This window comes from Grus americana, chromosome 8, assembly GCF_028858705.1.
Source record: "Grus americana isolate bGruAme1 chromosome 8, bGruAme1.mat, whole genome shotgun sequence".
Taxonomy (NCBI): Eukaryota; Metazoa; Chordata; class Aves; order Gruiformes; family Gruidae; genus Grus; species Grus americana.
The window spans coordinates 3,539,332-3,567,165 of record NC_072859.1 but is presented as its reverse complement, the minus strand read 5'-3'; the positions used below and the strand labels follow the sequence as shown (position 1 = coordinate 3,567,165).

The following is a 27,834-nucleotide window of genomic DNA, read 5'->3' as shown; positions in this document are numbered from 1 at the left end:
ATGCTCTTAATTTGTAAAAGGCAAGAAAGAACCTTGAGGCTGATACTTTGAGTAATGGTTCAGTCAAATGCCAGCTGTAGGGTGGCTTTTGGGGGAAAGCTTCTGTTAAAGAAAAATAAAAGCATGCAGAAAGCAGTGAAAAAACATTGGCAATAAGTCTTTTTTTACTAATAAAGAGTGATAAGAGGGGGTTTTTTTATGTTGCATGAAATAAATTTAACAGAAAAAGGGACAGCAAATTCCAAATTAACTGCTTCAAATGGTTTTAACAAATATTAAGGCCAAAGATGGTTACAAGTGGGAATGCTTCAGACCCTGGAATCTTCACGCCAACCTTCTTTCTCTTCAGAAGCTTTACACATGATCTGTGTTTAAAAGGCTTTATTCTACAGCCTACGTACATTGACTTTTTTCAATTCATTTTATTGATTACACGTTAAATGCAAGTAAGTCTTCTACCTTCTGCTCACCTCATACTGTCATTGTGTGAAAATAACTGTGTGGGCAATGGTGTGCTGCCAAAGCACGCTGTGGGACTGCCATCTGAGACGCTTTCCTAATATCAACACGAGAGTAGACCTTCCCAAAGACCAGAGCATGCACAACATCTCCCAGAGTCTCTTGGCTGAATTTAAAAGAAAATAAAAATAGCCGAGAAAGCTGTGCACATCATGAATCACTTGAGGACAGTTCTGTAACTTGCACCCCTTTCTTGCCTCTCCCTGCCCCCTCGGATCTGGATTTAATCCTAGTATTTCTGGAACTCCGGCTCTGCCTTTCTCCGGTGCCTGTCCTCTGGGAGCTCAGAGATTTCGGAGCTGTTACGAAACGCGGGAGGGACTTTTCAGGACCCCACAGCTTTTTATTAAATCTACAAGTAAAAAACTAATGATCTTGGGGAAGGTTAATGGACATAAAGTTGAGAAAGGAAATGAGGCATTATGTGCATCTGTGTTTACAATTTTGCAACTGTGTGCAAATTAGTTGCTGTTTATTACTTATTCCTTGTCTTTGGCAATGTAGCGGTGCGGCTTTGCATACGCTTTTACTTACAGATCTCAGAATCCTTTGCGAGCTCACATGTCTAGTTAGTGACTGAAAACAGAGCCATCAGGTCCTGGCAATAATAGTTCTGCTCCACAGAGCACCAGGTGCCCTACGGCATGCAAAAGCCTTCCTCAACCCAGCAATGACCTTTCTCTTTAAAGGACGGGTTTGGGTGCTTGATAGGGAGGGGCGGATAAGTTTGCATCAAACACCAACATATGAATTATTCATGAAACTCAAACACAATTTATTTTAAATAAAAGTACACGTGCCATGACTGGCACGCTGATGTTACTACTAATTGTATTTCAACTCGCTATATTTTCCTTGGGACCCTTGCTCTCCTGTTCATAAGAGGTCTTACAGGACAAACCCTTCTCCGGTACGCGGGCTTGCGGCAGGCAGTGCAGCGCCTGCTCTCCGTGGCGCAGCACTCCCCTGCCTTGCGGGGCAGTGGGGGGGAATTAGTCCGTATTACCAAGGGCAGTCGGACCTGCAGAGGCACAAGCACCTTGTTAAAGTCAGCAGAGCGTGACTCGACTGATGGTATCTGTATACTTGCCAGCCTGTATTGCCCAAACCTACGCTACTCTTGGTAAACCCTTCCGTGTGAAGGGTGAAGAGATCTCCTGCTGTTATCGGTGCTCTTAATTTGATGTTTGAGCATTTGAAAACCATTTAATTTCTCATTATCTCATTTTCTGTTGGTCACTAATGCCCTCTAGGTGTGCTGAGATCCCGGGGAGGAAGATTGTTTTCAAAGTTCTGTGTTGTAATGCCATTTGCTTAAGAACTGACTAAACCCCGCGGTGTTTCCGCCCTGCGAGGAGGCAGAACCTGCCTCGCTTCTCTCCTAGAAGCAGCACAAGGTTTGCAGGAGAGTCTTTTTCCAGGCCAGAAACACTGTGGTTTTTAGTTAGCAGCTTTGTAAGCAAATGGTGTTACAACACAGGACTTGGACGGTTATCTTCCTCCCCGCAGCGCTAATGAGCAGGGCATGGTATTAATCCTGCCAGAAAGGCGTTTGCGGTAGCACTGAGTTGTTTCTGTTTGCAGTCTGACTGAACTAGAACGATTTCTGCTGTTCACCTAGAAGTTGCGTAGCAACGCACCTTTATCTTCTCCTTGATGGATCATGCCACGCGTAAATAGATTGTGTGTACTGCCTCTTAGACGCGTTATTTCCTGTGCAGCCACGAAAACATGCCAGACGTCACCGGAGTCGGTAGGATGGGGTGTGTAATTCCCACTGAAGCTAGTAACAAAGAGTTATGCAGAGCAGCCCTGGATTCAAGGTATCTCTGTGTTACACACAGCTAGCCTTTTACTCTCCCTTCCTGAGAGTTACGCTTAGGCTTTTCATTCTCTGATTGCTAGTAGAAAGATCGGCTGCAGAGGAATACTTGTGTGTGATTAGCAACGGGCAAAGCTCCGAGGTGAGGATTGATACTACTGATCTAGTAGTAGCCTACTGAAGATGAGGTAGGAGCAGCTCGTACTACAGGTTGCTACTTTTTCATCCGTTAAGTGCTGTGGATATTTTTCTTGCCACTAGAAGTAAGACAAAATCATACGTACCATAGAAGAAAGTGTCAGTTGCTGCCGCGAATAGTTTTGGTGGTGTATTTTACTGAGGAAATCTGCCGAAGGATGCAAGCGAATGAATTCCGTGAACTTACCAATCCCTTTTCTGGTGAAAATGCAGCTGAAATCCATAATGTCCCTTGGCATTCTTAACCCTGCAAAATCAAGTGTCTTCAACGTGAGTTTGCTGTTAACTTCCTTCTGTGTGCGTGCACGTACATCGTGACTCTGATTTTCATCGTTCGGGTGATAGCCTTACTGTTGGCCTGCCAGAAGCCTCATGCTCATTGGCTTTCATTTCCTGGAGTCGGCACAAACTTGACTCAAATTTGTCAAAACTGTCTCTGTTGCTGGCTTGCTGAGTTTTAAGCGTGCGTGAAAAATTCTTAGGTTAATGATTACATAATTGTTGTGTTCAAGTTAAATCCACGTGCAACCACTAATGCTCCCATCGTTTCTATTCAAAACGATGAGCTGGCACTACGTGTTTCAGCGTGGCTTGGTCACCGTGATGGGACACGTTGGTGAATTTCGCTTGGTTCGGGCAGCTCTTTGTCAGAATTGGTGGCCACGTTTAGGAGCTCCAAATTCTGCATCTCAGGACAAAGCAAACCCTTTGGGCATGTGAGTTAATTTGGTCTCTGTGCCCTGAATCCTGACTTACTACCTGAAAGGCATGCGTGTTTTATGCTGAGGAATTGGTACTGTGCTAGAGGAAGGGAGGAAACAAGTGGGCTTTGAGAAAGAATAGCTAATTGAAGAAATAGCAACTCTTTGAATAATAAGTAAACAAGAGACTTAAAAGACTGTGTTATCACCAGGCTGATTATATTTTAGTGCAGTTACTGACCTCACGATGCAATTCATAAGGGTCTGACAATGGTTGGCTGTGTTAAATGAAGGCACTTGTAGGGAGTCATTCACGTGTCCTTTATTAGAACTGTTTTCTCACTATAGAGCTGTTTGAAAATGGAAATAAAGTGATTATTATAATCTGTAAGTGCTTTTCAAATGAATCTTTTCAGTTGCTGCTTTTGATTTCTTTTACTAGAACCACCTAGGGTTGTCATTTCACCGAAGAATCAGACTTTTACAGAAGGCTCTGAAGTGTCTATCAGGTGTTCTGCGACAGGGTATCCAAAGCCGACAGTGGTATGGACACACAACGATATGTTTATTATTGGATCGAGCAGGTAGGGGTTACAGCTTTCTGTATTTATTTTTATGTTTTTCCTATGTGAGAAAGAAGTTCTGAAGAATGCCAGAATATTCGGACAATTTCTTCTGTAGGAGCCTGAGTTTTGGAAATAGTACCTCAACCCTTTGCCTTTATAACTCTTTAATTTCTATTTCCTCATCTCTAAAATAGAAATACTTTAGTTCTTTTCTTCCGAAAGTTTTTTTAATAAGGTTAATTTAAATGCTTTTCACAAAATGCATCGATATTCTCTGGTAGATATAATAATACTAACGTCATTTATTATGAGAAGGAACCAGCAATAACTGTTTATAAACCACCTGGTCATGCTGCTGCTGTTGCTGCTTGGAGCGTGGACGTAACAGTTACTCTTTTTTCTTTAACTAATCGTTCTGACTGGTCCACGGTGTGTTCCCAGGTACAGATTGACCCCAGAAGGCACCTTAATCATAAGAAAGGCAAGTCCAAAAGATGCAGGAATTTATGGTTGCTTGGCAAGTAACTCAGCTGGGACAGAGACACAGACTTCCACCCTTACGTACATCGGTCAGTAAAAGAAACAACGTAGAGAAAATAAAAAAGCAAACTAATACATCACTAGGGAGGAACCATTAAAATTAGTAGAACTGTACAGAACATACTGGTAGGAATTTCAAAGAATTCAGAAAAGATGTTGACTAGCTCACAGATGTCCTTTTTGTTTGTTCAAATCTGAGTAGTACTGTTAGGTGATCTCTGGGGCTTAATGTTTGTTCTTATGCTGTTTTTAAGAAAAAAACAAAACTAAAAGTGGGTATTAAAGTGGGGTAGGTTTGCAAACCTGAGTATGTCCTTGGAGAAGGAATCACATTTCTGTAAATTCCTGTAGTGTGCTTAGCACTCTGGAGGCTTAGTCCAAATTGTGTACTCTAAACAGCACATTATTGTATTAATAGCAGACTACTAAAATTCTTGATGACCAACATCTGGCTGGAGCGGGAGAGAGACTCGGAATCTTTTTACTTTCTACATGATCAAACTCTTCCAGTTCTTTCCCTTAAATTCCCATATATTCCACATATGGTCCAGGTCCTCTGGACATCCCAGACTCTACTTTTTCCGTTTCCCAGCGTTCATCTGTCACCTTACATGATTTTTAAGGTTTTCTGACTTGTAAGGCAAATATTCTTCCATATAACAAAGGTGAATTAGACTATGTCATGTTCTACGTCTTAAAAATAGTATATGCTTTGGGTGACGAACTCATTTTTTCTGTATTGTTTCTTTTTAGAGGGCCCAACATTGACCGTAGTTCAAAGTGAAATTCTGGTTGCTCTTGGAGACACAACTGTTATGGAGTGTAAAACAACTGGAATCCCACATCCCCAAGTTAAATGGTTTAAAGGTGCATTTACTACTCTGTGTTTGATTTATTTACTTTAGGAATAATATTTAGAACAATGATCCTGAAGCGACTTTATTTTCTCAAAAGCTTTATGTAGTGTTCAACCAGTGACCGACCTGTGAAATTCTCTAAATATCTCAAAGATTCGGCACTTGACCTTAGGGCATAAATTCTTGCTCTTGTTTAAATACGACGGATGAACACACTGTAACATAATTAACAAGAAAAAGCAGAGCCTCTTGCCTACTTAAATAACGTTCATTTTTTTTGTCAGAAAATGTTTAGCTATAAAAATTGCAAAACATTTTTCTATTTTTCCCGTTGAATGTTTGCTCAAATTCCTTTGCAACGCCTAGGGAATTTTATTTGTTCTTTTTGAATCTCAGAGGTATCCACTACAGTTTGTTAAGTAGTGAGGCAGGATACTGGGTATCACAGCTGCAGGAGTTTTCCTGGAGTTAAATGGGAGTCAGAGAATCCCATGTCTCGGGACTGAACGTTTATTCTCAGGAAAAGCCGTTGGCACCTGGGTGTGGTTGTATAAGCTGCCTGCCTCCCGATTTTCTGAAAAACCAGTAATCTTGTTAGGTTCTGGGTGCAGAACAGATAGCTTATCCAGTCCAGTCTTTTGTCTCTGACAGTGGCGGAGGGAAGCACAGACCCGTTCTGGTCTGTTTGCAAATAACCTTCCCTCAAAGGAAGCTACTTCTGAACTCACTGCAGTCAATGGTTGGCTTGTATCTTAAAGCAGGCTTTGATACTCATCCCAAAGAGGACACGGGTCGATTCCGAATGTTACACATCAGTACCGTGGCTCCTGCTGAGCTTGAGAGGTAGCAGAGCTGTTTTCTAGGTTTTGCGGAGTTCTCGGCTTGGTACGGAGCTGGCAGACACGTGGCTGCCACGTGTAGTCTCTAACTTGGGAAGAAGAAATACAGCCTGGCACGCTGTCCTAGTTCATGCTGATCTCTGTCCAGAGCTACTTGGGTTTGTGTTCCCCTTGTGAAACAAATAAAAAGGGACTGTATCTAATGTAGTAACAAATTTTTCCACTCATTGAGTGGAAGTCAGAGTACTCATCTGATAATTGAACACAGGCACCTTGGGAACGGATCTGAAACTTGGACATTGTTATGTTGGAGTAATTTTGGTACATACCCTGTTATATTTCAGTTACATTTTTTCTGTCTGGACTTAGGTGACTTGGAGTTGAGGGCATCAGCGTTTCTCATTATTGATACTCATCGGGGTCTTTTGAAGATCCAGGAAACGCAAGACCTGGATGCTGGTGACTATACCTGCGTGGCTACCAATGATGCAGGGAGAGCTTCCGGAAAGATAACTCTAGATGTTGGCTGTAAGTAGCTTGCAATCTAGACAGGACGTAATCTGATTTCAGTGTTTCCGTGTCTGGTCCTTGTTTATCTGAACCTTTCTCACAAAGATGTGTGAGTCTCTGTGTGTGCTGGGAGCTCCTTTTCGGTGGTGTTCGCTCCGCTGTTTCCTTGTCATATTTGGACTCCAGCTTTCCTTCACTCTTACTTCTTTTGCAAAGCATAGAAGTTAGGAAGAGAGAGGCAGAGGAGGAGGAAACTGTTCAAACCTCCACCTAACATAATTCTCAAGTAGAAAATACATTATACTAACCTAAGTGACTATGTGAGGTTATTGTAACTTAGCCCTTCCTCTCCTCTCTTCCTAATTCTTTCTAACTGCTTGTGGCCTGACACATCACGTCTTGTTAAATGCACGTTCCTGTCAGGCACATGCACTTTCTGAAGCAACGAGCAGCGCTGTTTGAAGGAGGTGAGGAACTTTATCATGCTAACACTTGAGCATGCGCGTTCGTCTGATGGGGGTGGCTGTATCTTCATTTTTTTGAGGTGTTTAGCCTATTTCTGAGCTCCCCTTTGTAAATACAGAGTGTGCGAGGCTGCTTCTGTAAGGTGCTGCTAGAGGTGAAAATCCATTGTCAGAAGAATAATTGTGCATAATGGGACATAAATTTAGGTTGTCAGTAGTGCAAGCAGAACGCTAATGTCATGTTGCAACCCCAATTCACTTTGTGTGTGCTCTTTTCTTTTTTTCTTTTTCTTTTTTTCTTTCCCCCAGCTCCCCCAGTTTTCACACAGGAACCCAGCGATGAATCTGCAGATATTGGCTCAAACATCACGCTGCCGTGCTATGTTCAGGGTTACCCAGAACCAAAGGTTAAATGGAGGCGGCTAAATGGTGCTTCCCTTTTCTCAAGACCATTCGCAGTTAGTTCCATCAGTCAGCTCAGAACGGGAGCTCTGGCTATTCATAGTAGGTAGACCGAACTTTTTTTGAAAAAGATTCCAGAAGGAAATATGACATATGCAATGGATTTAAGTTACTACACTACTTTATAAAATCGTTAACCTTGTAAAAAGACTGGATCTTTATCAGAGATTGTGTTTCTGATACTGACTTCATTGCTTTTGACATGCAGTTCATTTTCCCTTGAGTTTGTGAATCCAGTTGTGTTTGGTCATTGGCTCCACTCTTCTTCACAGAAATGATGACACCTTAGTTTAAATAAATGTGGGTTATGTTCTCTGTTGATACTGAGGAGCCATGGATTTTCATTTTTGGGGGTGGTTGGTTTTGGGTTCTGGTTTTGTTGTTTGGTTGGTTTTTTCTGAGAGAAGTGTTTCTAAACTCATTGATTTAGGCAAGTCCTAACTTGGGTAATAACTAGAAATTGTGCAAGTGGCTTTGCAATTTCAGTTACTTGGAGCATTTTAGTCACCCTTACACTAAATGATGTTATTCTGTTTTCTTAATTAGCTCTTTTACTCCTTTCCAGACATAATCAGGTTGGGTGAAGTAATTCCTCTCTACGTACAGTGTAGTAACTCGTGTCTTATGTACTACTATGCGGGTGTCTGTTCACATACAGACACACATTGCTGTATGTAGTAAGTGGTACTCCACAGTAAATGCACTACGTGATAGCGTACGTATGTGTGGATATATAGTGTACTGCCCTATATTATTTATGGACGTTAGTATGTACTGTATTAAAGTATATGCAATATATAAAGTGATAAAAGTCTCATATATATATATAATGGGGGTTTTTTTTACTCAAGTGCTCATATAGTTGTTGCTTCTGTACTTGGTGACAGATGGAAAGGAATGATGTGGCTGGAAATGACTATTTGAAAGGGAAAAGGATAGGGTGTCCATGTATTGCAAACTTCTCAGTATCACATCAGATGCTGCAACCTGATCTCTTCCCCCCGCTTTAGGTTTGTGGGTCAGTGATGAAGGAACTTACGTCTGTGAAGCTGAGAACCAGTTTGGAAGGGTTCAGTCGCGGCCAGCCACGATCACAGTGACTGGACTGGGTAAGGCGGGTTAACGGCAGTGACGGCCGTGAGAGGAAAGACTGACAGCATTTCAATACCCAGAGCGGAGCGGAGGCGGCGATAGTCGGTGGTGGTTGTGCAACATGTAGGCTGTCTGTGGGCTACGTACATACGTGGTGACATGTCTGTATGCTTTTAGCTACAGCTGTATTTACCCACGTGTCGTCATCCACTCACACTGAATTAGAAGACGTTTGCATGGAATATTGTAATTTACTTCAGTGAATGTAGCGCGTTAGAACATAGTCTTTTCACTGGCCATGTTTGTTTGAATTGGTTCCATCTACACTTTATAACATGGGCCTTAAAAAAGTGATTTGTCCTGTCTTCTGTTTCTTATTCCTAAGTAAATTTATTAAGGAATGAAAAATCACCATAATGATGAATGCTAATGATGGGCTTTCTGCCATTTAATTCATCTTAGGGAAAAAAAAAAACCAAAGCAAAGCAGCACTGAGCTTGCTTAGGTCAGTGTGTTGATATAAAGGGAAGGAATCTTAGTGATCCCAGAAGACAGTAAATGTCTAGCTTCGACAATAGCTGTGCTGTTAAGGCGTTGTTTATTATCTTAGTTGGACAATTGGCAATAAAAGCAGAAATAATGCTACGGAATGTATACATTTCTGGGAGGGTAAGAATGGAGTCCATCTGCCATCAAAGAAACCATTTGTTAACCTAAAACATGTGGTGGGAATCTGTAATGCTAGTAGTATTTGATAGACAACATGTTTTTACCTATTTCAAAGTGTTATTTAATCCCCATTATTTAAAATTAATTTAAAAAGCATGTGCACAGGAGCTCTTTCTCTTGGCTCTTTACTGAGCATGCAGAAGTTGCTGCTGAGCTGTTGACCTCTATTCTAATCCCTTAAAATGTTATGCCCAAAGGAAATTGCCACTTATTTTTTCGTCCTCACCAAACCTGCTGCTTTCGTTCTTTGGTATTTTGCCCAAGTAAGGAAAAATGATGTATCAACTTGGTAACCAGGGGAACGTGAGTTTTCAGGGAAACGCTGGATTGGATCCAATTTCAGCTGGACAACATCTTCCGTTTGCTGCAGTGATCCTTAGTCTCAGGACTAAGAAACGCATGAACATGTGGGGTAGCACAGGAGAGACAAGGAAGCTGGAGGAATACACATACAGTGATCCTAAAACTAAGGACTGGGGCTTTTTTGACATTTCAGATACCAGAACCCCATCTGGTGTTTTTTGTCATAAAATTAAGTACGTTGGAACTTCCATGCTGTTTGTCGACACCTACATATTTTTTTTACCCCCTTTTTTCCCCTTTCTGTTTAATTTGTATAGTTTTCATTGTAGGAAATGTTTCTTGCTCTGTATTTGTATAGTACTTTGCACAAGGAGACCTTTGGCTGAAGCTGCTGCAAGTAGCATTAGTGACAGGACTAATAATAAAAATTCAGGTATAATACTTTACATGAATAATTCCTAATAATTTCTTCTAATTCTTTCTTTTGTTCAAGTTACGCCTCTGATTGGAGTAAGTCCAGCCACGGCCAATGTAATTGAGGGGCAGCAGCTCACTTTGCCCTGCGTGCTGCTCGCTGGAAACCCTATTCCAGACCGGAGGTGGATTAAAAACAGCATGGTGGTAAGACTGATTTCTTTCCTGTAAGATTTACTGACAGAGAAAATCTACAACTGCCATTTCAAGCCACGATAACAACTTGGTTTCATTTACCAAAGTTGACCTACAAATATACTGATAGATTTTACACTTACAAATAAAGATGCTTCGTGAGATTGGACTGGCTCATGGGAAACAAGGATCCAGAGGCGTGGAGGTGAATTACGGCAGACAGCACCCCTCAGCAGGAGAAGCCAGTTGGCTGTATCTGGAAGGCAGTGCCCGCTTCTGAGTTTCTGCAGGTGCTGGCGTTCAGACTACAGCCATTCCCTGAGAAACGACAGCTTACTGCCGTTCAAAATAGGAAAGTGGAGCGTGGCATCATCCTGACGGTTAACGCCTCACTCTGGTCACTGCCCACGCTGGGAAATTCTGACTCTTGGGGAGATCAGGGAATGGGAGATGGTAGTGTGCAGGTGTGAAGGTCTAGAAAAGAACTTGGAACCAAAGTATTTGTGAATTGTCCTTTTATCTTCTACTTTACTGGCTTTTGAGGCAGTTTTACACATTCTCTTTAGCTCCTGAATTTCAGCCTTAGGCTCTGAGTATAGGAAGGCTAGTGGAATATCCTGCCAGAATGACAAAAGTGCTGGAATTGAAACCCTGGTAACTGAAAAGCATTTCTTTCTCCCTGTTCTTTAAAAATAAAGATACTGGAAAGTTTCTGTAGATTTAGGGTTTTTTTTAACATCATGACTTTTAATGTTGCCGATGGGATGAGACAGAAGTCAGCATTCCTGTCCCATGTACTCCTTGCGTAGCGGTGCACTGCTCGGCACGCGAAGGCAGGTATGTCTTATTTCCCCCGAGTGCGTGCCGTTGCTGGTTTGTAACTCCTGCAGACACAAAGGTGGTGCAGACACCGCGCCTTGGTTAGTTGTCTGAGTGAAGTTTCATTTCTTTAGTAGTACCCGAATTACTGACTTTAACATCCCTGTGAAGCCCTGCTGTTTATCTTGCTTGCTAATTTCTCCCTAAATTAATTAATTAGCTGTAATTAAACAATGATGGCAATTTTTTTAATTTATTGTCACTAGGCAGAACCCTGGTGCTACTTGACCCTTTGCTTGCTAGAGTTTTCTGCTCAATTTTTGAATCCCTGAAAATCGTTGGATTTTTTTTTAGACTCTGTAAGTGCAGGTAGCACAGGCTGTAACTCCTGTGAGAAATACTGGCAGGATCCTCCTTGTTGAGTTGCTAATTCCTCTGTGTAGTAGTGCTGGTTTCCTGTAATTGTAAGCTTGCGGCAAAAGCTACGCTCTGAGGAAAGTGTTGGGGTATGTTATATTTAGAGAAGAATGCAGCTTTTTCTGAGTACGGCGTGACTGGAACAGTTTTGCCTTCTAACAACTTTTCTGTAAGGCAAGTCTGTGTGGCTGAGCTCATTGATTTATTTGTTGTTGCTATGGGGTATCTAACTTTAAAAAAATTACTCTTCTTTTGTGAAAGTTATAACTTTTCTTATCTTTGACAACGGTATGCTTCAGAATTGGTCTCTTCTACTTGATGGATGTGATCTGTTTGTGGAAGAAATAGTCGTTGTGCTCATCAAGAGCTGATCTATGATCAAACTGGATTACTGGAATAACCAGTAAAAAATGCAGTAAAATAATTCCACTAAGTTTGGGTTTGCTTCAGTGTATGATGATAACATGAGTGGCAGTTCTGTATGTACTTTGGCAGAGCAGAGGTGCTGTTACAGATCTTAATCTCGCTCCAGCAGTAAATATGAGGTGCTACCCAAATTCTTATTAAAATTAGCTTTTTATGAAAGATGGAAAGTAGGAAAAGCTCTGATTAAATTCTCCAGGAACATATAATTTTTAAGAATATGAAGCAGTCAAGTAGAGCCACGCTGCGTCCCAAAGTAAATGTTACCGGCGAGTATTCTTTTCAATAAAACATTACATCACTCTTTCGGCAGCTGGTTCCCAATCCCTACGTTAATGTTCGCAGTGATGGAAGCCTGCACCTTGAAAGAGTTCGGCTGCAGGATGGTGGCGATTATACCTGCATGGCAAGTAATGTTGCTGGGACAAGCAACAAAACTACTACTGTTAATGTGTATGGTAAGGAACACTGTCCTGCTGCTTTTGGGCTGAATGCAAGATGAGAGTGCATTTCTTACCAAGCGGAGCTCTCGCTAGAGAGCTTTTGGTACGGTTATACTAATTTCTCAAATTCCCTCTTTGTAGTGATGTTACTTTGTAAAGTAACACGGTGGGAAATCGGATCCACTGCTCAGGAAAGAATTGAGCGATTGAGACTGTTGTTAAAATAAAACAACCATTTTGTGATCGTAAAAGATCCTAATTTTTAAACACCTACAAAGGTTGGGCTGCGCAGTGTTCATCTCTAGCTTTATTAACAAAACAGATGCAAGTGGAAGTTTACTGGAAAACCATGGAAAGTGCTGCCTGGGGGTTTCGTAACTGATATAAGGAAGCACAACTCATGGGAGAATTAGAATTAAAATGAATTATGAGTTTGGCAAAATGTGTTTGGTTTCTTTGTTTGTTTGGGGTTTTTTTCCCCCCCTTTTTTTTTTTCTTTAATTAAAACATACCAAAAATTACACTGACAGCAAGACGAAGTGTTAGCGCTGTGGTCACCCAGCTGTATTTCAGCTGAAGGTACTGGTATTAACTCTGTGTGGGGTCACAACCACTTCATAACTCACAGCCCAAAGTTTTCTCACGTGTTAAATTAATCGTGGGAGATTTATTTTAAGCTTCACTGAAGATGCTGGAACATCCTTTCACATTAAGAATAGCTATTATTTTTTAATACGGGCAAGTACTCAGTGTCTGACAAGGTCTTCCATGTCAACACTAGTTTTTGGAATATTTCAGAAATCGAGAACAGAAAGGAATGTATTTGTATGTCTTTAGAAGGATCTAGTTTTTGGTATTATAGCCTTAAATCTGATCTCTGTTTTCTGTTGTTAATTCAAAACCAGCTCGGTTAAATAGGGGAGCTGGGGTTCTTGTTATCTCTTGTTACTGATTTTGTGAGGTGATCTGGTATCTTTATTCAAGTTCGTCTGACAGCCAGTCCCTGCAGAAACCATCACTGCAGTTAGCACATCTTTGTAGCATTTATAACAGATATTAAATAAGCCTGGAGTGTGATCAGTTCTTTGCTCTCATATCTGCTCTATTCCAAACGCTGTCCATCAGCGGAAACTGATTCAGCCCCAAAAACGCTGAACCCGTTCTCACAAAAGGTGCTGAATCACGTACAGGATTGTTTCGGGAAGCCTGGCCTAAAGTGTTGTCAGAGGACATTGTAACAAAGACTTTCTGAAATGATTGCAATCAGCTATGTGAAATACCTACAGTGAGTTTAAAGCTATACGTACCCAATCCCATGGTCAGCCTCCGGCGGACGTGCTTTGTTGTGAACGGGGATCGATTCTGTCGCGAAAGACTGGAGAGTGGAGGGGGAAGTGGCTGGGCATTGCCAGAGTTCAGAGAAGAGGCTGAAAATATCCTAACCCTGCTGCCTGTATGAAGGAGTAATTGAACATAAAGATTTTATTTTTTGAAATCTGTCTTCTGCGTGTCTTTAATATTTGCCTTTATTTTTAGTTCTGCCTGTTATTCAGCATGGACAGCAGATATTTAGCACCATTGAAGGAATCCCAGTAACGTTACCATGCAAAGCGAGTGGAGTTCCTAAGCCATCTATCGTCTGGTCCAAGGTAAGTTCTCATCTTTGAGCTGTTCATGGTGAAAGACGAATTGAACACATCGTGTAGTCGCAAGAAACACAGCCAAAAGCCTCAGTTGTGAGGGACCTGGATGTCTCCGTTTATTCCTGTCTGCTTTTGTTTCTTAGAGCAGCGCTTTCTGGCCATGCTCCAGCCGTAGATCAGTGGTCTGTTCTTTGGAAGGGTTTTGGTTATCGCCATATCTTTAACACTTTAGAAATTGTTCATATCCCTGTTGCGAGTTGATAATTTGAGATTAGGCAACCTGCCACAGATTGAAAGTTCATTTTTGGTTTGGAAGTTTACTTTTAAGGTGACTTTTTTTCCTCTGAGGAAAATGTGTCTAATAATGGCATTCTGGGTCACTTTTCAATCATGTCCCTGGCAAGATGTCCAACTGAGGAGCACCTCAGCCTTTTTGGGAATTTGTCTGAGAGTCGGGCACTTTTTTCCCCCCTGCTTGAGCAACATTGTTTCTGCTAATACCAGTTCTACTCTGTCGGTTTGGCAGGGAGGAAAACATGGAGAGACTGCGTTTCTTAATTATCACCTCTAACATTCAGTGCGGCCAAGGAAGAGCCTCCTGACCAAGAAACATTTCATATAATGTATACAAGATCTGTTTTGACATCAGAAATCAATGTCAAAATTAACTCAGTTGAAACCTTGAATCTTTTTTAATTTTCTTTTAAGAATTAGGATCTGTAAAATGTAACAAGTTTTCTGCGTAAGAATCCCTCTGCTCCTGCTCTTGTTACTGCTTAGACAGTGACACTCATGGAGTGTGAAAAGTTAGTTGAAGTTAGTTAATTTGTGTGGATGGAATTTCAGGGCCAGGCTTCTTAGTTAACATAAAATATTTTGTCTATCTCAGCCATAAACAATAGAAGCAGTACTGTAATGTAAATTGAAATATCGCTCAATTTACTCAGACTGCCTGCAAATTGTTTGGTTTACAGAACTGCCTTAAAGAGCATGCAGCAGAGTGCACAGTAAAAAATCAGACTCTGTGTTCTATTAAAAATATAGAGGTCTTCATATGAAGAATCACTTACAGCAATGGAGTAAGCTAGAGGAATTGCCACAGGCACTAACAATTTTTATATTGCTTTCATAGTGTTTATGCTTTCATTAGATTTTATTTTATCGCTGTAAGCTTTTTCTTTTATTGAATGAAATTATTGTAATTCGGTTTATTTTAGAAAATCCAGGTGCTGTGGACTTTTTTTGGTTTTCTTTTTCTTTCCACAGAAAGGAGAAGTAATTCTTTCCAGCAATGTGAAATTTTCCGCAGGGTCTGATGGAAGTCTGTACGTAGTTTCACCAGGGGGGGAAGAGACTGGGGAATATGTGTGCACTGCAACAAATGCTGCTGGTTACGCTACACGGAAAGTCCAGCTGACCGTCTATGGTACGTGTGGGCTGCAATCAAACGTAGCGTTGCTGTCTCTCTCTTCTCCCTGTTGTGTTCTACTTTAGATGGTAAAACCCACTCGGATTGTGAACTGGGATATCCACAGTGCAAACGGGATTTAATCTGATCTCTGATTAGTGCTTTTGACTTTGTCTGAGATCACTGGATCCACATACTGGGCCATTTTGCAAACGGCTGATACTGAAAGGCTTATCCTTCAGCTGTTACAATTCTCTTAAAGCCTCCTGATACCCGTTACCTCAAGTTCATGAACTACAATCTTGGGCTGATCATAATTTCATCTTTTATGGAAGTGGACAGGAAATACTTGTATAGGAATAGAAGTTCCTGCTGATAGAAGAATGAAGATCCATTAATCCCACTGGTCCCAAAGCTTCCTACTGTCTCCCAATATGATAAAAAATTACATTTAGGTGTAAGCTTTCTTTGCAAGGCTTTTATGGCTTGTAGGTATTGGTGCTGTAGTGTAACATAATTCAGGTGTTGACTGCAAACTACCCGTGCAATTCAGAGCTCAGCGTGTGCGCGAACTACTTTTCGGGTAGAGAGTGCAGTCTTGCTGGCATTTGTGGTATTGCACGGAGGTGTCAGCCAGCGTCCGAGCTGCAGGCTCTGTACGTCAGCATTATGGTGGTTTATGTCTATTGCAGACATGTCATTAAAACTAGGATTGTAATGTTATATACCTGATAAAAAAATAGATGTTTAATCTGAAGTAAAATTGTTTGGTGTTACATTTGTGCGAATACGTATATTCATTGCAGCTTCTTAACGTGTTCCATGTTATAGTGAAACCTAGAGTATCCAGGCCTGGAGACCAGCAAGGAAATGCATATGATAAACCCATAGAGATCTCAGTAATTGCAGGGGACGATGTCACACTTCCATGTGAAGTAAAGAGCTTGCCACCCCCCATAATTACCTGGGCCAAAGAAATGCAGCTCATATCTCCATTCTCTCCAAGGTAACAATGTTGGGTGAAAACAAAAGAAAAGTGAAATTGCGTCTAAGCGTTCAAGATTTCGGAAGGGTATATAATTGCCACAGGATCAATCAAAGGTATTAGGCTGTCCTGTTTTATTAGGTCTCAAAACTCTTTCCCAAACCAAGCGTCTGTCTCTTCCCAAAGGATCCCAAGACCACGCAGCATTGCACCGCTTCCATTCCCCTGCATGCTTATACGCAACCTCGGGAGGCCGAGACGAAAGAGATCCTGTTGTATTTGTGCTGCGGCGGTGCCCAGAGACCCACATAATCTGCGTCTGATTATAAATGTTTAGAAACTGTTTTTCTTTTCTTAAGCACTTCATATTTATGCTCAGGGGAGCATTGTCTGTTACTCACATGAAGTCTGGGCTGCCAGTAGAATACAGATGATGATAAATGTTTGGGAGTGCTTACAAGGGCTTATTGCTGGCTGTGTTTTGGATCCAAAAACTCTCCAGATATTCTTGAGCATGTGAAAACATAGCTAAACGCTCATAAAAATGTTGAGTAGACAGCCTTAGAGGATGAAGAGTTGGAAACTGTCTTCTGTACAGCATGGGCCACAGTGTTGGAGTTCTTCCTTATTATTTCAGTGTGGTACCGAAGCAGAGAGGAAACGAGCGGGTGGTTGTTCTCTGTGTGTTCCCAGCTGAAGTGCCAGGTACTGTCACGGGGAGTGCTTGCGCTTTCTAGTCTTCAAGGACCTCCGGAGGGGTACAGGCTGCAGCTGTATCGCTGAGCCAGGAGATGGTAACGCTGGCCAAACGCACGCTGTAGCGATTGCTGGGCCCGTTGTCTAGTGTCTCTCACAGCTCCCAGGGGAAGGAATCAGCCAGTGTCTGAGCTGAATTAAGGAATGGAGCCTTCCGTTCCAGCGCCTCTGCAACAGCCTCAGCACCTCAGAGCTGCTGGGCCAGCGTACCTGGTGAAGGAGGCTTGTGCACAGGGACTTGGTTTGTTGTTAGTAATCTACGTGGAATTCTCTGCCGTGGCCTGTGAGCATGTTGCAAGCACTAAGGAATCCTCATTTTTGGTCTCTTATTTGTCCTCATTTTACCTCAGGAGACATTCATAAATTAGGCTACTTGTTCATGGCTGTTGTGGAGAGATCCAAGTTGTCCAGAGTAGCAGAAGTCCAGCTCAGCCCGTCCCATAAAATTGTTTACAAATGTCAGCACAAGTTAAAGAATTAGTCCAAACAAAATTGTTCGAGACCACCCAAAGACGATGTTAGAAATGTGACCAGTAAACAAAAGTGAAATCAGAAATGAAAGAACTTTTATCAGAAAGCGAATGTAATTAGTGGACAAGTTAATGGAAGATAAGTTGCCCCAGCAATCTGTCTTTTGGGGTTATTTAAAAAAAAAAAAAAAAAAAAGTTAGGAAAGATATGGGCAGCAGAGGAGGAGTTATAATACCAGATAGATTTGGGTGACCTGGAGGAAATACACTTCTCTTTCTTTGCATTCATCTCTCTGGGCCGCTGCAATCCCCAAATTCAGCATTTATGCCCGTATGGTGACATTGTCCTCGTTAGTGCCAGAGAAAGGAAGACAGACCATACCACCAGTTCCCACCAACATTCCCTGGATTCTGTACGTAACCTTGAGTGCTAGACTTGAATTTCCTCTTGTCAATTCTTAGCTGTCATTTTTTCTTCCCTCCTCATTTATTTTCCCTATCTTTATTACTTTTGACTTCTACATAAGGAGCTTTTTGACTTCGCTGGCCAATGTGTCTTGTAATGTTACAGGCCTGTGACCAGAGCTGTAGTAAAAATTAATGCTGTGTAGTTAAGTATTTACTGATGAATAATGACAATTTCTATAAATGCCAGAACTGGCAGTTTCGAATGGGAATGCTCTTCAGAATCCCCTCATCCATCTTGGATCAATGTAACATCTTTTTTTGCCAGGAGGAAGTAGTATCCAAAGTTGTTTAACTTTCTGACCCCACTGGCCTGGGCTGAGCCAAAAATTTTGACAGGAGGTTGAAGAGCTCCATTTCTCTACCTGCTGGGTTTTGGGATTTGTTTGTTTTTTTTTTTAAATTTCTAGAAATGAGACAGATTTTAATATGTCCTGTAAGTAGCTAGAACCAAATCTTGTAATTTGGATCTTATATTTTAGGTATTTGCTGTGTATTCTGAATGTAGTAGCTCAGTAAAGAGTTAGAAGAAAAGCGTAAATGTAAGTCATAGTTTAGTAATACGGCACAGCTCGTGTGCCCTGTAGTATGGTGTTATTGTAGCTTGTAGCAATCATTAGCAATGTGTAAGTGGAGGTCATTCGCCTTTCAAACATGTTTATACAGTGTATCTGCTTCTTATTTTTCCAGACACACTTTCCTGCCCTCAGGGTCAATGAAGATCAGTGAGACCCAAGTTTCAGACAGTGGAATGTATATCTGCGTAGCCACAAATATTGCTGGGAATGTGACTCAGTCAGTGAAGCTAAGTGTGCACGGTAAGTTTTAACCTAAAGGATAATCATCTGCAAGTTTCTACGTGGAATTTAGCATCGTGCAGAGCTTTTCACATGTTTTTCCTTCCGTACATTAAATACTATCGACCTGTATTCTTTCAGGTCGTATTATCTTCATATGCAAGTTGTTATTGATTATGTGGAAAGGAAATATTGTATACACACACACATATATGTATACATATATATATATACACACACCCACGCACCCTTCCTTTAATGTTCCTCAGACTTGTGGAAGAATTAGAGCGCAGTATGACATTTGACTCTAAGTCAACCAGAGGGGTCTTAAGAACTGAAAACTCGTTCTAGTGCACTTGGATGTTCTCCGCAGAAGAGGTGTCTCAGCAGTAAGTTTGCAAACAGTGGCTGAGAACAGCAACCTTGGCTGAGGCTTACCGGTGTCAAGTTCCCACCAACTTGATAGGAATTGCATATCCAAACTCTTTCGGTAGCGAATGTCGAAGTTTGCTTGCACAGCGGCTCAGGTGGTGGTGAAGCCGGTGTGCAGCTGTGCCACCTGTGGATAGACGGCTGCTCCTGTCCGGGTGCACAGCTGTATGCCCATACATCCTGCTGTACCCGCCTTCGCAAATAATACCTTAACCCATCTTACCGTACTTCCACCATTCAAACCAGCACCCTGGGCTCGTGCCCACCTTCCTCCCGCTCCGTGAAGGTGTCTAGTTGCTCAAGCTAGGACCCTTGTCCCCGTCCCTCGCCTTCTTACCACAGATCATCACGTTCTCACTCCCTCGTCTCTCTCCTATTCTCCCCACGCTGGGGCCTCAACCACGGTCTCTCACGCCCTTACACAGTGTCGTGTGGCGTTGGCTCTGTGCTCTCTCATTTGTTCCTCCCTGCCCGTGTCAGACAGAAGCACGGGCTGTGGCACGTGTACCTCCTGCCAGTGCCAAAGCACAAAGGAGAGCGGGTGGAGGAGCCGTGGCCTGGCACAGCCCGGACGAGGCTGGTCAATGGTAATTGCGGGTGTACAGATACTTCTCCTGTGGTTCAGGGAGAGTTGGGAAGTGTTGCTGCCAGTGCCCGTTGCCAGCACGCATCTTTGAAGTGGATCACGTATCGCAAATGTGCCAGATTGGACCTCCTGCCCCCAGCAGCTCTGAAAGCTTTAGACTCCACTAATTCAAGTACAATGGCTAGAACAGACTGCTGTCTGGTTCTGCCTGTGGAGAAGTCTGGTATCAGTGCACATCTTTGTTTATCTGTACTTGTACATTAACAGAGTCTGGAAAAATGGCACTTGTTATTGTTTCAGACATTCTTTATAAGTCTTTTTATTGTCAGTGATCCTTAGAAAGAAAAACATTGTGGCAAAAGAGTTATGTTGTATTTATATTATTCTTTGGGACCAGCAAAATCTCTTCCAGTCATATTTTATCTCCTTGTCCGAACTTGTGTTTGGAAGCATACGAAGATCAGGGATTAGAGGAAGGAAATGAAAATGTCAAAAAGAAAATGTCATTAACTTTATCATAAAAGCTTTTGAATTGTTTTGTGTTATGAAGAGCCAGTACCCATAGCTCAGTATAATAATATTATACTACTCATATGGAAGTCATGTGGTAGAATTTGAAACGTAGCTTCTTCAAATAAGTTAAGCGGTAGGGTATCGTACATCCTATCCTATGCCGAGAACGTGAAGGTCTGCTTCCTTAGTCACCTGAGGGAATTTGTTTTCAGTGAATAAGGAAGGACATTTCCTAAAATGCCAAAAAAGGAAAAGAATTTCATAAAATCACAGGATGGTTCGGGTTGGAAGGGACCTTTAAAGCCCATCCAGTGCCACCCCCTGCCATGGGCAGGGACACCCTCCACTAGCCCAGGTTGCCCAAAGCCCCATCCAACCTGGCCTTGAACACTGCCAGGGAGCCAGGGGCAGCCACAGCTTCTCTGGGCAACCTGTGCCAGGGCCTCAGCACCCTCAGCGCAAAAAACCTTCTTCCTTATATCTAGTCTGAATGTCCTCTCCTTTAGTTTAAAGCCATTACCCCTTACGCTATCGTTACACGCCCTGCTAAAAACTCTGTCCCCATCTTTTTTATAAGCCCCCTTTAAGTACTGGAAGGCCACAATTAGGTCTCCCTGGAGCCTTCTGTTCTCCAGGCTCAACAACCCCAACTCTCTCAGCCTTAAGAATGATCTTTTACATTATTTTGTTCACATTACTGTGTACTAAACTTGTCTTCCTCAGTTCCTCCAAAGATACAGCGTGGGCCTCGAGTTTTGAAAGTCCAAGCTGGCCAGAGAGTTGACATTCCCTGCAGCGCCCAGGGGATCCCCCCGCCATCAGTCACTTGGTTCAAAGGCAGAAGTGCTGTGCCAAGAGATGGTGGGCAGTTTATCCACGGCCTGGATGGAGCTCTAAGCATCAGCAACGTCCAGGTTCCCGATGCTGGGATCTACAAGTGTGTCGCCAGTAACGTAGCGGGCAGTGACGCGTCGGAGATAACAGTAGAAGTTCAAGGTATTTATGTTAGTGCTGCAGTCTTGCCTCCTGCCCTGGCTAGGTGTAATGTCATGCCAGTGCTGTCTGGTTTATGTTTTGGAGAGCAGTGCTCTTTGCTGTTGACCGTTATGTGGTGCAAAATCCAAATCTGTGTTAGATGTTATGTTCTGATGTTAATTATGGAAAATTAGAATAGGAAAATAGTCTTTGGAGAGTTTGCAGAAATAAGAAGAAGAAACTCAAAATATATTACTCTTTAATTAAAAAAAAATCTTCAAGCTACTCATGATTTGGTTTTGTAGTAGGTAATTAAAATTCGATTCCAGTATGGGAAACCTCTTTTTCAAATATTATTTCCGTGTGTTCAGGTATCTCACGTTTTCAGAGACTGTCTGAGAACTTCAAAGCCTGGTGTCACAGCTTTAAAAGGAATTGGAACTTTGTATGAGCTGAAATTGAGCTCTTCCCTGGATCAGTCAGTATGCTATTGAAATGGTGAGGGGGCAACAGCGGTCGACGTGCCAATTTAAATACGCAGTATAACTCCTCACTTGATGGGCTGACATACCTCAACGTAGCGTGACTGACTTGACCTAAGCAGGAATTAATTCTTCTTCGTAATAGTCTAAGGCAGCATTCCTGTCCCTTTGGATTAGAGGTGCTGAGAGTCGCGTGTTACAAACAACAAAGAACTGCCAGTAACTTTACTTAATTATAAATTATATTCTTTGTATGGTCTGAGTCTGCACACAAGTTTAAAATGAGATGCAAGAGCAAGGGATGGAAGTAGTTACTAATATGCGGTATGAGAAAAAACAGTTTAAATAGTATTTTTCAGATTTTGCAGAAACGCTGTCTCTACATTCAAAACAAATACAGTGGGGTTTAGTGAGAAGCAGTTTCGGTCAGATTTGAAAGCCTCTCTGTACTGCTTACTTCCTAAGCACTCCCGTTGAAATGAAGACTGCTCGTGTAGCACGCTTCATCAGCGTAAGGGGCGTTATTGGGATCTGACCTTGTGTGAAGGAGAGACGCTTATCAGTGGTACATATTGCCAGACTCTATCTTCACCGTTGGGAGCAGAGGTCAAGAATTTTTTTTTTGGGTCTAATTTTCTTTCAGAGTCTCCTACTATTGATGAGCTGGACCCTCCGTACAATAGTCCCTTTCAAGAAAGAGTGGCAAATCAACGCATTGCGTTCCCATGCCCGGCAAAAGGTGTGTATCATCGTTACCACCTTTAGGGACAAAAGCGTATTTTTCTGTCGACCGTTGAAAATTTCTAAGTTTCTGTGTACTCCTTGTCATGGTAACAATGTACAATCTGCACAGTATTTTCCATATATACTTTATGTGGAAAAATTCAAACTAGCCGTGATTTAAATAACCACCGCGTGTGGAAGTTCTGTGAAAAGTCATTGCTGGCCAACAAGGATATTATAATGTTCAGGACTAAGATTTTTAATGTCAAAATCATACTGTAACAGTTGGGGCTTCCTCTAAGTTTGAAAGCTCGTGACCTCCCTGTGTGTTGTCCTTGCCAGTAAGGCTTCCGGCAAGCAGTGGGAATTGTTTGAATCTTTCTTACTCTGTACAGCGAACTGTTTCTTGAAGTTTCACCTTTTTCTTGTTAGGAATTCCAAAGCCTGTCATCAAATGGCTACGTAATGGAAGAGAGCTGACAGGCAGCGAGCCAGGGATTTTGATTCGGGAGGATGGGACGCTGCTGATCATAGCTTCTGTTACACCTTCTGATAATGGAGAGTATATCTGTGTGGCGACCAATGAAGCTGGAAGCACAGAAAGAAAATATAACCTGAAAGTTCATGGTAAATAATAAATACAACTATTGGGGAACCATTTTTGAAGAAGATCTTCTCTTCTATTGTTGGAAATCGCATGCCCCAGATCTACCCATGTGCAGTTAAATTATAAAATCTAATCTGAGTACTTGCAGTTCTATTATTCTGATAGTCTCTATATTTTTTCTATCGTTTCCCTTCTCTGTGACTTTATGCACAAGCCATCATTGTTTTCCTCAAAGAGCTAGGTGCATCTCATTGGTAGAGGGCCCTAGTTATATTGAAAACTTCAATTCAAATAACAAATGAAGACTTTTGTACTGTAGCAATTAAAGATCAGGTGATAGATCTGCATTTCAGATATAAATATTTGAAAAGTTCTTTATCAGAATGAACATAAAATAGGAGAATTCTTGCTCCTGATATTCTTCTTCCAGAATCCTAATTGGAAAATAGAAACTCTACAGGTGGCCTTGAGATATGTTTTGATATTTTGCTTCTTACAGAGTACTTTTCATTCCAGCCTTGTTCGCTTCTGATGATAGTTAGTTCTGATGCCTGAGCAGGATTATATCCTTATCTTTATTCTGAGAAAAGAGGAATTCCATCTGTGCGAGCAGGGCTCATCAGTGGGGTTTGAACTTTCTAATTGACCGCATGAGGCCATTCTTCTTGTGTTCATAGGGGGACAAATGATAGGCAGATAGATGTTCTTGGGCATGACAAGAGCAGTGAAGAGGAAGGATGTCTCTCTGGAATCTGCTTCCTTTATATGCTAAGCAAATATCATGGGATTTTAAGATTAAATTAAATTTTAAGATTATGCTCTTAAAATGTTGATGGTGATAGTGTTTGAGTGAATTTCCCTGGGAGTCTGTTAGTGGGCAAGAGAAGACTCTTTTTTTGAGAAAGAGAAGAGAGGACACAGGGAGATCTGTCCAGAGCCAAAAGGCAAATCGAAAAGTTGGAGAGGGAATGAAAAGGGTCTCAGAAATTTAGATTACAGTTGTCCTTGACTTGGGGGGGCAGGAGGAAGTGGGAAATCACTGCAATAGAAGGCTTAATATATGACTTTGAGCTTTCTTGTAGTTCCTCCTGAAATTAGAGATCAAGAAAAGGTGACAAACACATCTGTAGTTGTTCATCATCCTGTAAGTCTCTTCTGTGAAGTATCTGGTAACCCCTTCCCAATCATCTCCTGGTATAAAGAAGATACCCAGGTAGGTACGATTAACCTAATTGAAGTAACATAGCCATCAGCAGTCACTTTTGTGATGACTTTCGAGTGCTTGGTGTGAGAATTTATTTAAAGTAAATACATGTACGTGCCTTTATGTATATCTAAACCACACTACAAATGCCCACACAGAAAGCCAGCTAAAAATGGCTAAGCCATTCAGCTGTTCAATAAGTCAAAAGGAAACTCTTTATTTTCAGGATTCCCCTGGGAATTAGCCTTAGCAATCTCCCAGTATTGTAGACGCCAGAGGCCTTGCAGAGGGGACCAATAATGGTATTTTCTTCATTCTATAGATGGCGAAATAAAAACTCTTGGAGGTGACTTGGATTCCTCAGGATTATCCTTGAGTCCTATGCTTCTACTTGTAGCTGATAAGTGATAGTTTAAGATGAGGAGAGACCCTTCTGTGACCTTTGTGACTAACCATTACTGGTGGACAAAGAATTTCTTTGGTTTTCCCACTCTCTGTTGTATGTTGAGCTACAAGTCATATTGAATAGATCGCAGAGGTGGAGGAGATTAGTGCTGTAACTGAAAGGGGAAACAGATTATCCTTAGACTAAAACTACTATTTTCTTATAAAAATCCAGCTGTGATATTTGGCTGATGTAACTTGGATCACATAAGGCTAACGTCTCGGGTTCTTTTAAGGTTGTGGAAAGCAGTACTCTCCAGATTTCGCACAATGGGAAGATACTGAAGCTCCTTAAAGCTGCTACCGATGATGCTGGACAATATTCATGCAAAGCCATAAATGTAGCAGGAAGTTCTGAGAAGCTGTTCAACCTTGATATACTAGGTTAGTTCTGTGGTTTTGGTTGGGGTTTTTTTTACGATGGCGGTCTGAAAAACAGTTGATATTTAAGAAGCCATTAAATTTCAATTTATTATAAATGAATTCTCCCTCTCACTGCCCACCAAATACTGGCTGCCGAAGCGCTCTTCATGGTGGCTTTTGAAGACTGAAAATTTGCCATTCTTGTAGTAACACAGTCAAAATGCCGCTTTTCATTTCTGGATTTTGGTCTTTGGTACTTTGGTTTGTATTTTGGGTGCACAGCAGTCTAACGTAGGAGTTGTCTTATGTACAGTTCACCAGCACGAGTGCAGAAGTGCTCGTCGGGGTAGAAATGATGTTGTGAACTAGCAGGAGTGAAAACAAAAGCTGTTTTGAGGGAATAGTGTGATCTTCCAGTTCCATAGCATGCCTTCCCTGGTTAAATACCAGTTCTTCCTGTAACATTTGTCTTTTTAAAGTTCCACCGAGTATAATAGGTGCTGATGCCCCCGGTGAAATTGCAGTCATCCTCAACCAGGAAATCAGTCTGGAATGTAGAGCCAAAGGCTTCCCTTTCCCTGACATTCACTGGTTCAAAGATGGCAAGTAAGTACCTCGTAGCTTTTGTGGTGTGTGTCTAGGTTACTCCTCCCTCAGAGCATGGAGGAAGAAGGCGCGCTGTACCAGCAAGCTCTGCTTTTAACTACTTTGTGTTAAGTTATTGTCATCGGATATAATTTGTGGTGGTGTGAGGTGGTGAGTTCTTTAATCGAAAGTTAGCATCCCGCTTTTCTTTGTGAACTGCCCCGTTACTGACACTGACACTTGCAGAACAGATTTGTGGTATTTGAGGCCAGACAACGCTTGAAGCAAGATAAATATAACCATTTCTTTGAGTTTATTCTATCTGGACTATTTTAAACATATCATTAGTTAAAATACAGTTGTTTTGCTGACACGATCTTTTCATTGGTAGACGGTCCCCATGTCAAACATTTTTCTAGCTAGTGCCTTGAGCAGTTCTGCATTTATACATTAAAGGTTTTAAAGCATTCGTAGCCTGCATGTTTAAATTCTTCATCTCATCTTCCAGGAAAGCATACCGAGAGAAGAATTCTTGGCAGCTTAAATATTAGCTGAAACCCAAAATGGGCTGTGTTTTTAAATAGCGTTGGTGTTTAACAGTGTAGTTCAGTATAGGCATTGGCAAGTACTCACAGGTATTCTGATGTGACAATTCCTTACTCTTTGGTATTGATACGTTCACACTTGGATCTAGTAGTTGACGTTTTGTTGTCCGCAAAGGACTGTCATGACCTAAGTAATGAGAAAAAGGAACTGAGGTCAGGAGTGGGACTCTGGCTTTGACGCTGGCATCCTGGATGACCTGAGTAAAGTACTTCTGTGTTTTGGTTTCTTCTAAAAACTAGGAATAAAGTTAATTATGATAGTTTGTCACGTTATGGTGTTTCTTTGGATTAATGCTGTTACTCTAGTGCTGAATGGTACTTTTTAATGGTACAATTACTGCCGTGAAAGGACCTCTTCTTATTCCTGTCAGTTTAAATTACTGTTGGAAGGATGGGATCAGAGTTCTGTGAAACCAAGTCATGTCTATTCCAGGCCCTTGTTTTTGGGTGATCCCAATGTTGAGCTTCTGGACAAAGATCAAGTTCTACACATAAAGAATGCTCGAAGGATTGACAAAGGTCGTTACCAGTGCAGTGCCACCAACACTGCTGGCAAACAAGTTAAGGAGGTCAAGCTGATCGTCCATGGTAAGTTTATAGAATGCCTCGTCCTAGAAGATCCTTTAATTTAACTCATAAGATTTCTTTTTTGAATGGAGACACTCAGACAAATATAAATTGAGGCTCTGATCCTGCAAGATTTGTGTGTAAACATAACTTAACGCTCGTCGGTTCACAAAGTGATCTTTCTGAGCAGTTGTCTGTATCAAGTGAAGTATGGGTGTAGTCTTCACAAGCTCAGCCTTTAAGTCATGTTTATGTGCTTTTTATTAGTTTCTAAGTGGTGAAAGTAAAAAATCTTGAAGGGCCTTCTCAAATTTTGCTATAAATTAGTTTCAACTGCATTATTTTATTATCACATTGGCTTCATTTTTTTTATCTGTCTTAGGGAGGAGAAAATTAATTAGATTTTTATTTTAATACACTCATGATCTAATTTTCCTTAACCTAGTGCTGGGAGTAAATTCAGCCGGGAATAAGTTAAAGTTAGTGCAAAAGTATAAAGTGCAAAATGAATAAGAATCAGACCTAAATAGTCTTTGAGAAAGAATGTTCCAGAGGATCTTCAGGTAGTGTGGTATGTCATCTTCCTTAAATTGGTGTAAACAGAGGTCATTTATAGCATGAGATAACCATGTTAACATCATTATTATTATTTTTGTGACATTTATAGCACACTGAGTATACTTTTTGTGTTGTCACAAGCAGTGGAGTCTTAGCAAAGACCTGGAGAACAGACAGTTCCTGTGGTTAGTCTGGATAAGTTTAATGTAAATTAGGAGATTGTCAGTTGGGAGAAAAAGAGAGGAAAGATTCGTGGAAGAGGGAAGAAGTAGCTTTTGAAGGAAGACTCCAAAGGAGACAAGAGGAAGAGTTTTTCAATTTGGAAGACAAAGAACGGGTGAAAGCCCAGTCAG

The 27,834-nt window shown here is 41.5% G+C and overlaps 1 protein-coding gene across 4 annotated transcripts in view; it reads left to right on the top strand.

Annotated features, from left to right (window-relative positions):
* HMCN1 (hemicentin 1) overlaps positions 1-27,834 on the top strand; it is a 204,855-nt gene that overhangs the window by 80,445 nt on the left and 96,576 nt on the right. For 3 of the 4 annotated variants that reach the window (XM_054833524.1, XM_054833525.1, XM_054833522.1), the window contains exons 12-30: positions 3,683-3,824; positions 4,248-4,375; positions 5,100-5,213; positions 6,412-6,570; positions 7,326-7,520; positions 8,489-8,587; positions 10,096-10,223; positions 12,184-12,328; positions 13,850-13,962; positions 15,223-15,382; positions 16,196-16,370; positions 18,731-18,858; positions 21,092-21,364; positions 22,469-22,564; positions 22,981-23,175; positions 24,238-24,368; positions 25,040-25,187; positions 25,646-25,772; positions 26,790-26,944. In XM_054833524.1, coding sequence (XP_054689499.1) covers positions 3,683-3,824; positions 4,248-4,375; positions 5,100-5,213; positions 6,412-6,570; positions 7,326-7,520; positions 8,489-8,587; positions 10,096-10,223; positions 12,184-12,328; positions 13,850-13,962; positions 15,223-15,382; positions 16,196-16,370; positions 18,731-18,858; positions 21,092-21,364; positions 22,469-22,564; positions 22,981-23,175; positions 24,238-24,368; positions 25,040-25,187; positions 25,646-25,772; positions 26,790-26,944 — 2,811 coding nt within the window. The remainder of the gene's footprint in view (positions 1-3,682; positions 3,825-4,247; positions 4,376-5,099; positions 5,214-6,411; positions 6,571-7,325; positions 7,521-8,488; positions 8,588-10,095; positions 10,224-12,183; positions 12,329-13,849; positions 13,963-15,222; positions 15,383-16,195; positions 16,371-18,730; positions 18,859-21,091; positions 21,365-22,468; positions 22,565-22,980; positions 23,176-24,237; positions 24,369-25,039; positions 25,188-25,645; positions 25,773-26,789; positions 26,945-27,834) is intronic. The other variant, XM_054833523.1, reaches the window with a different exon arrangement.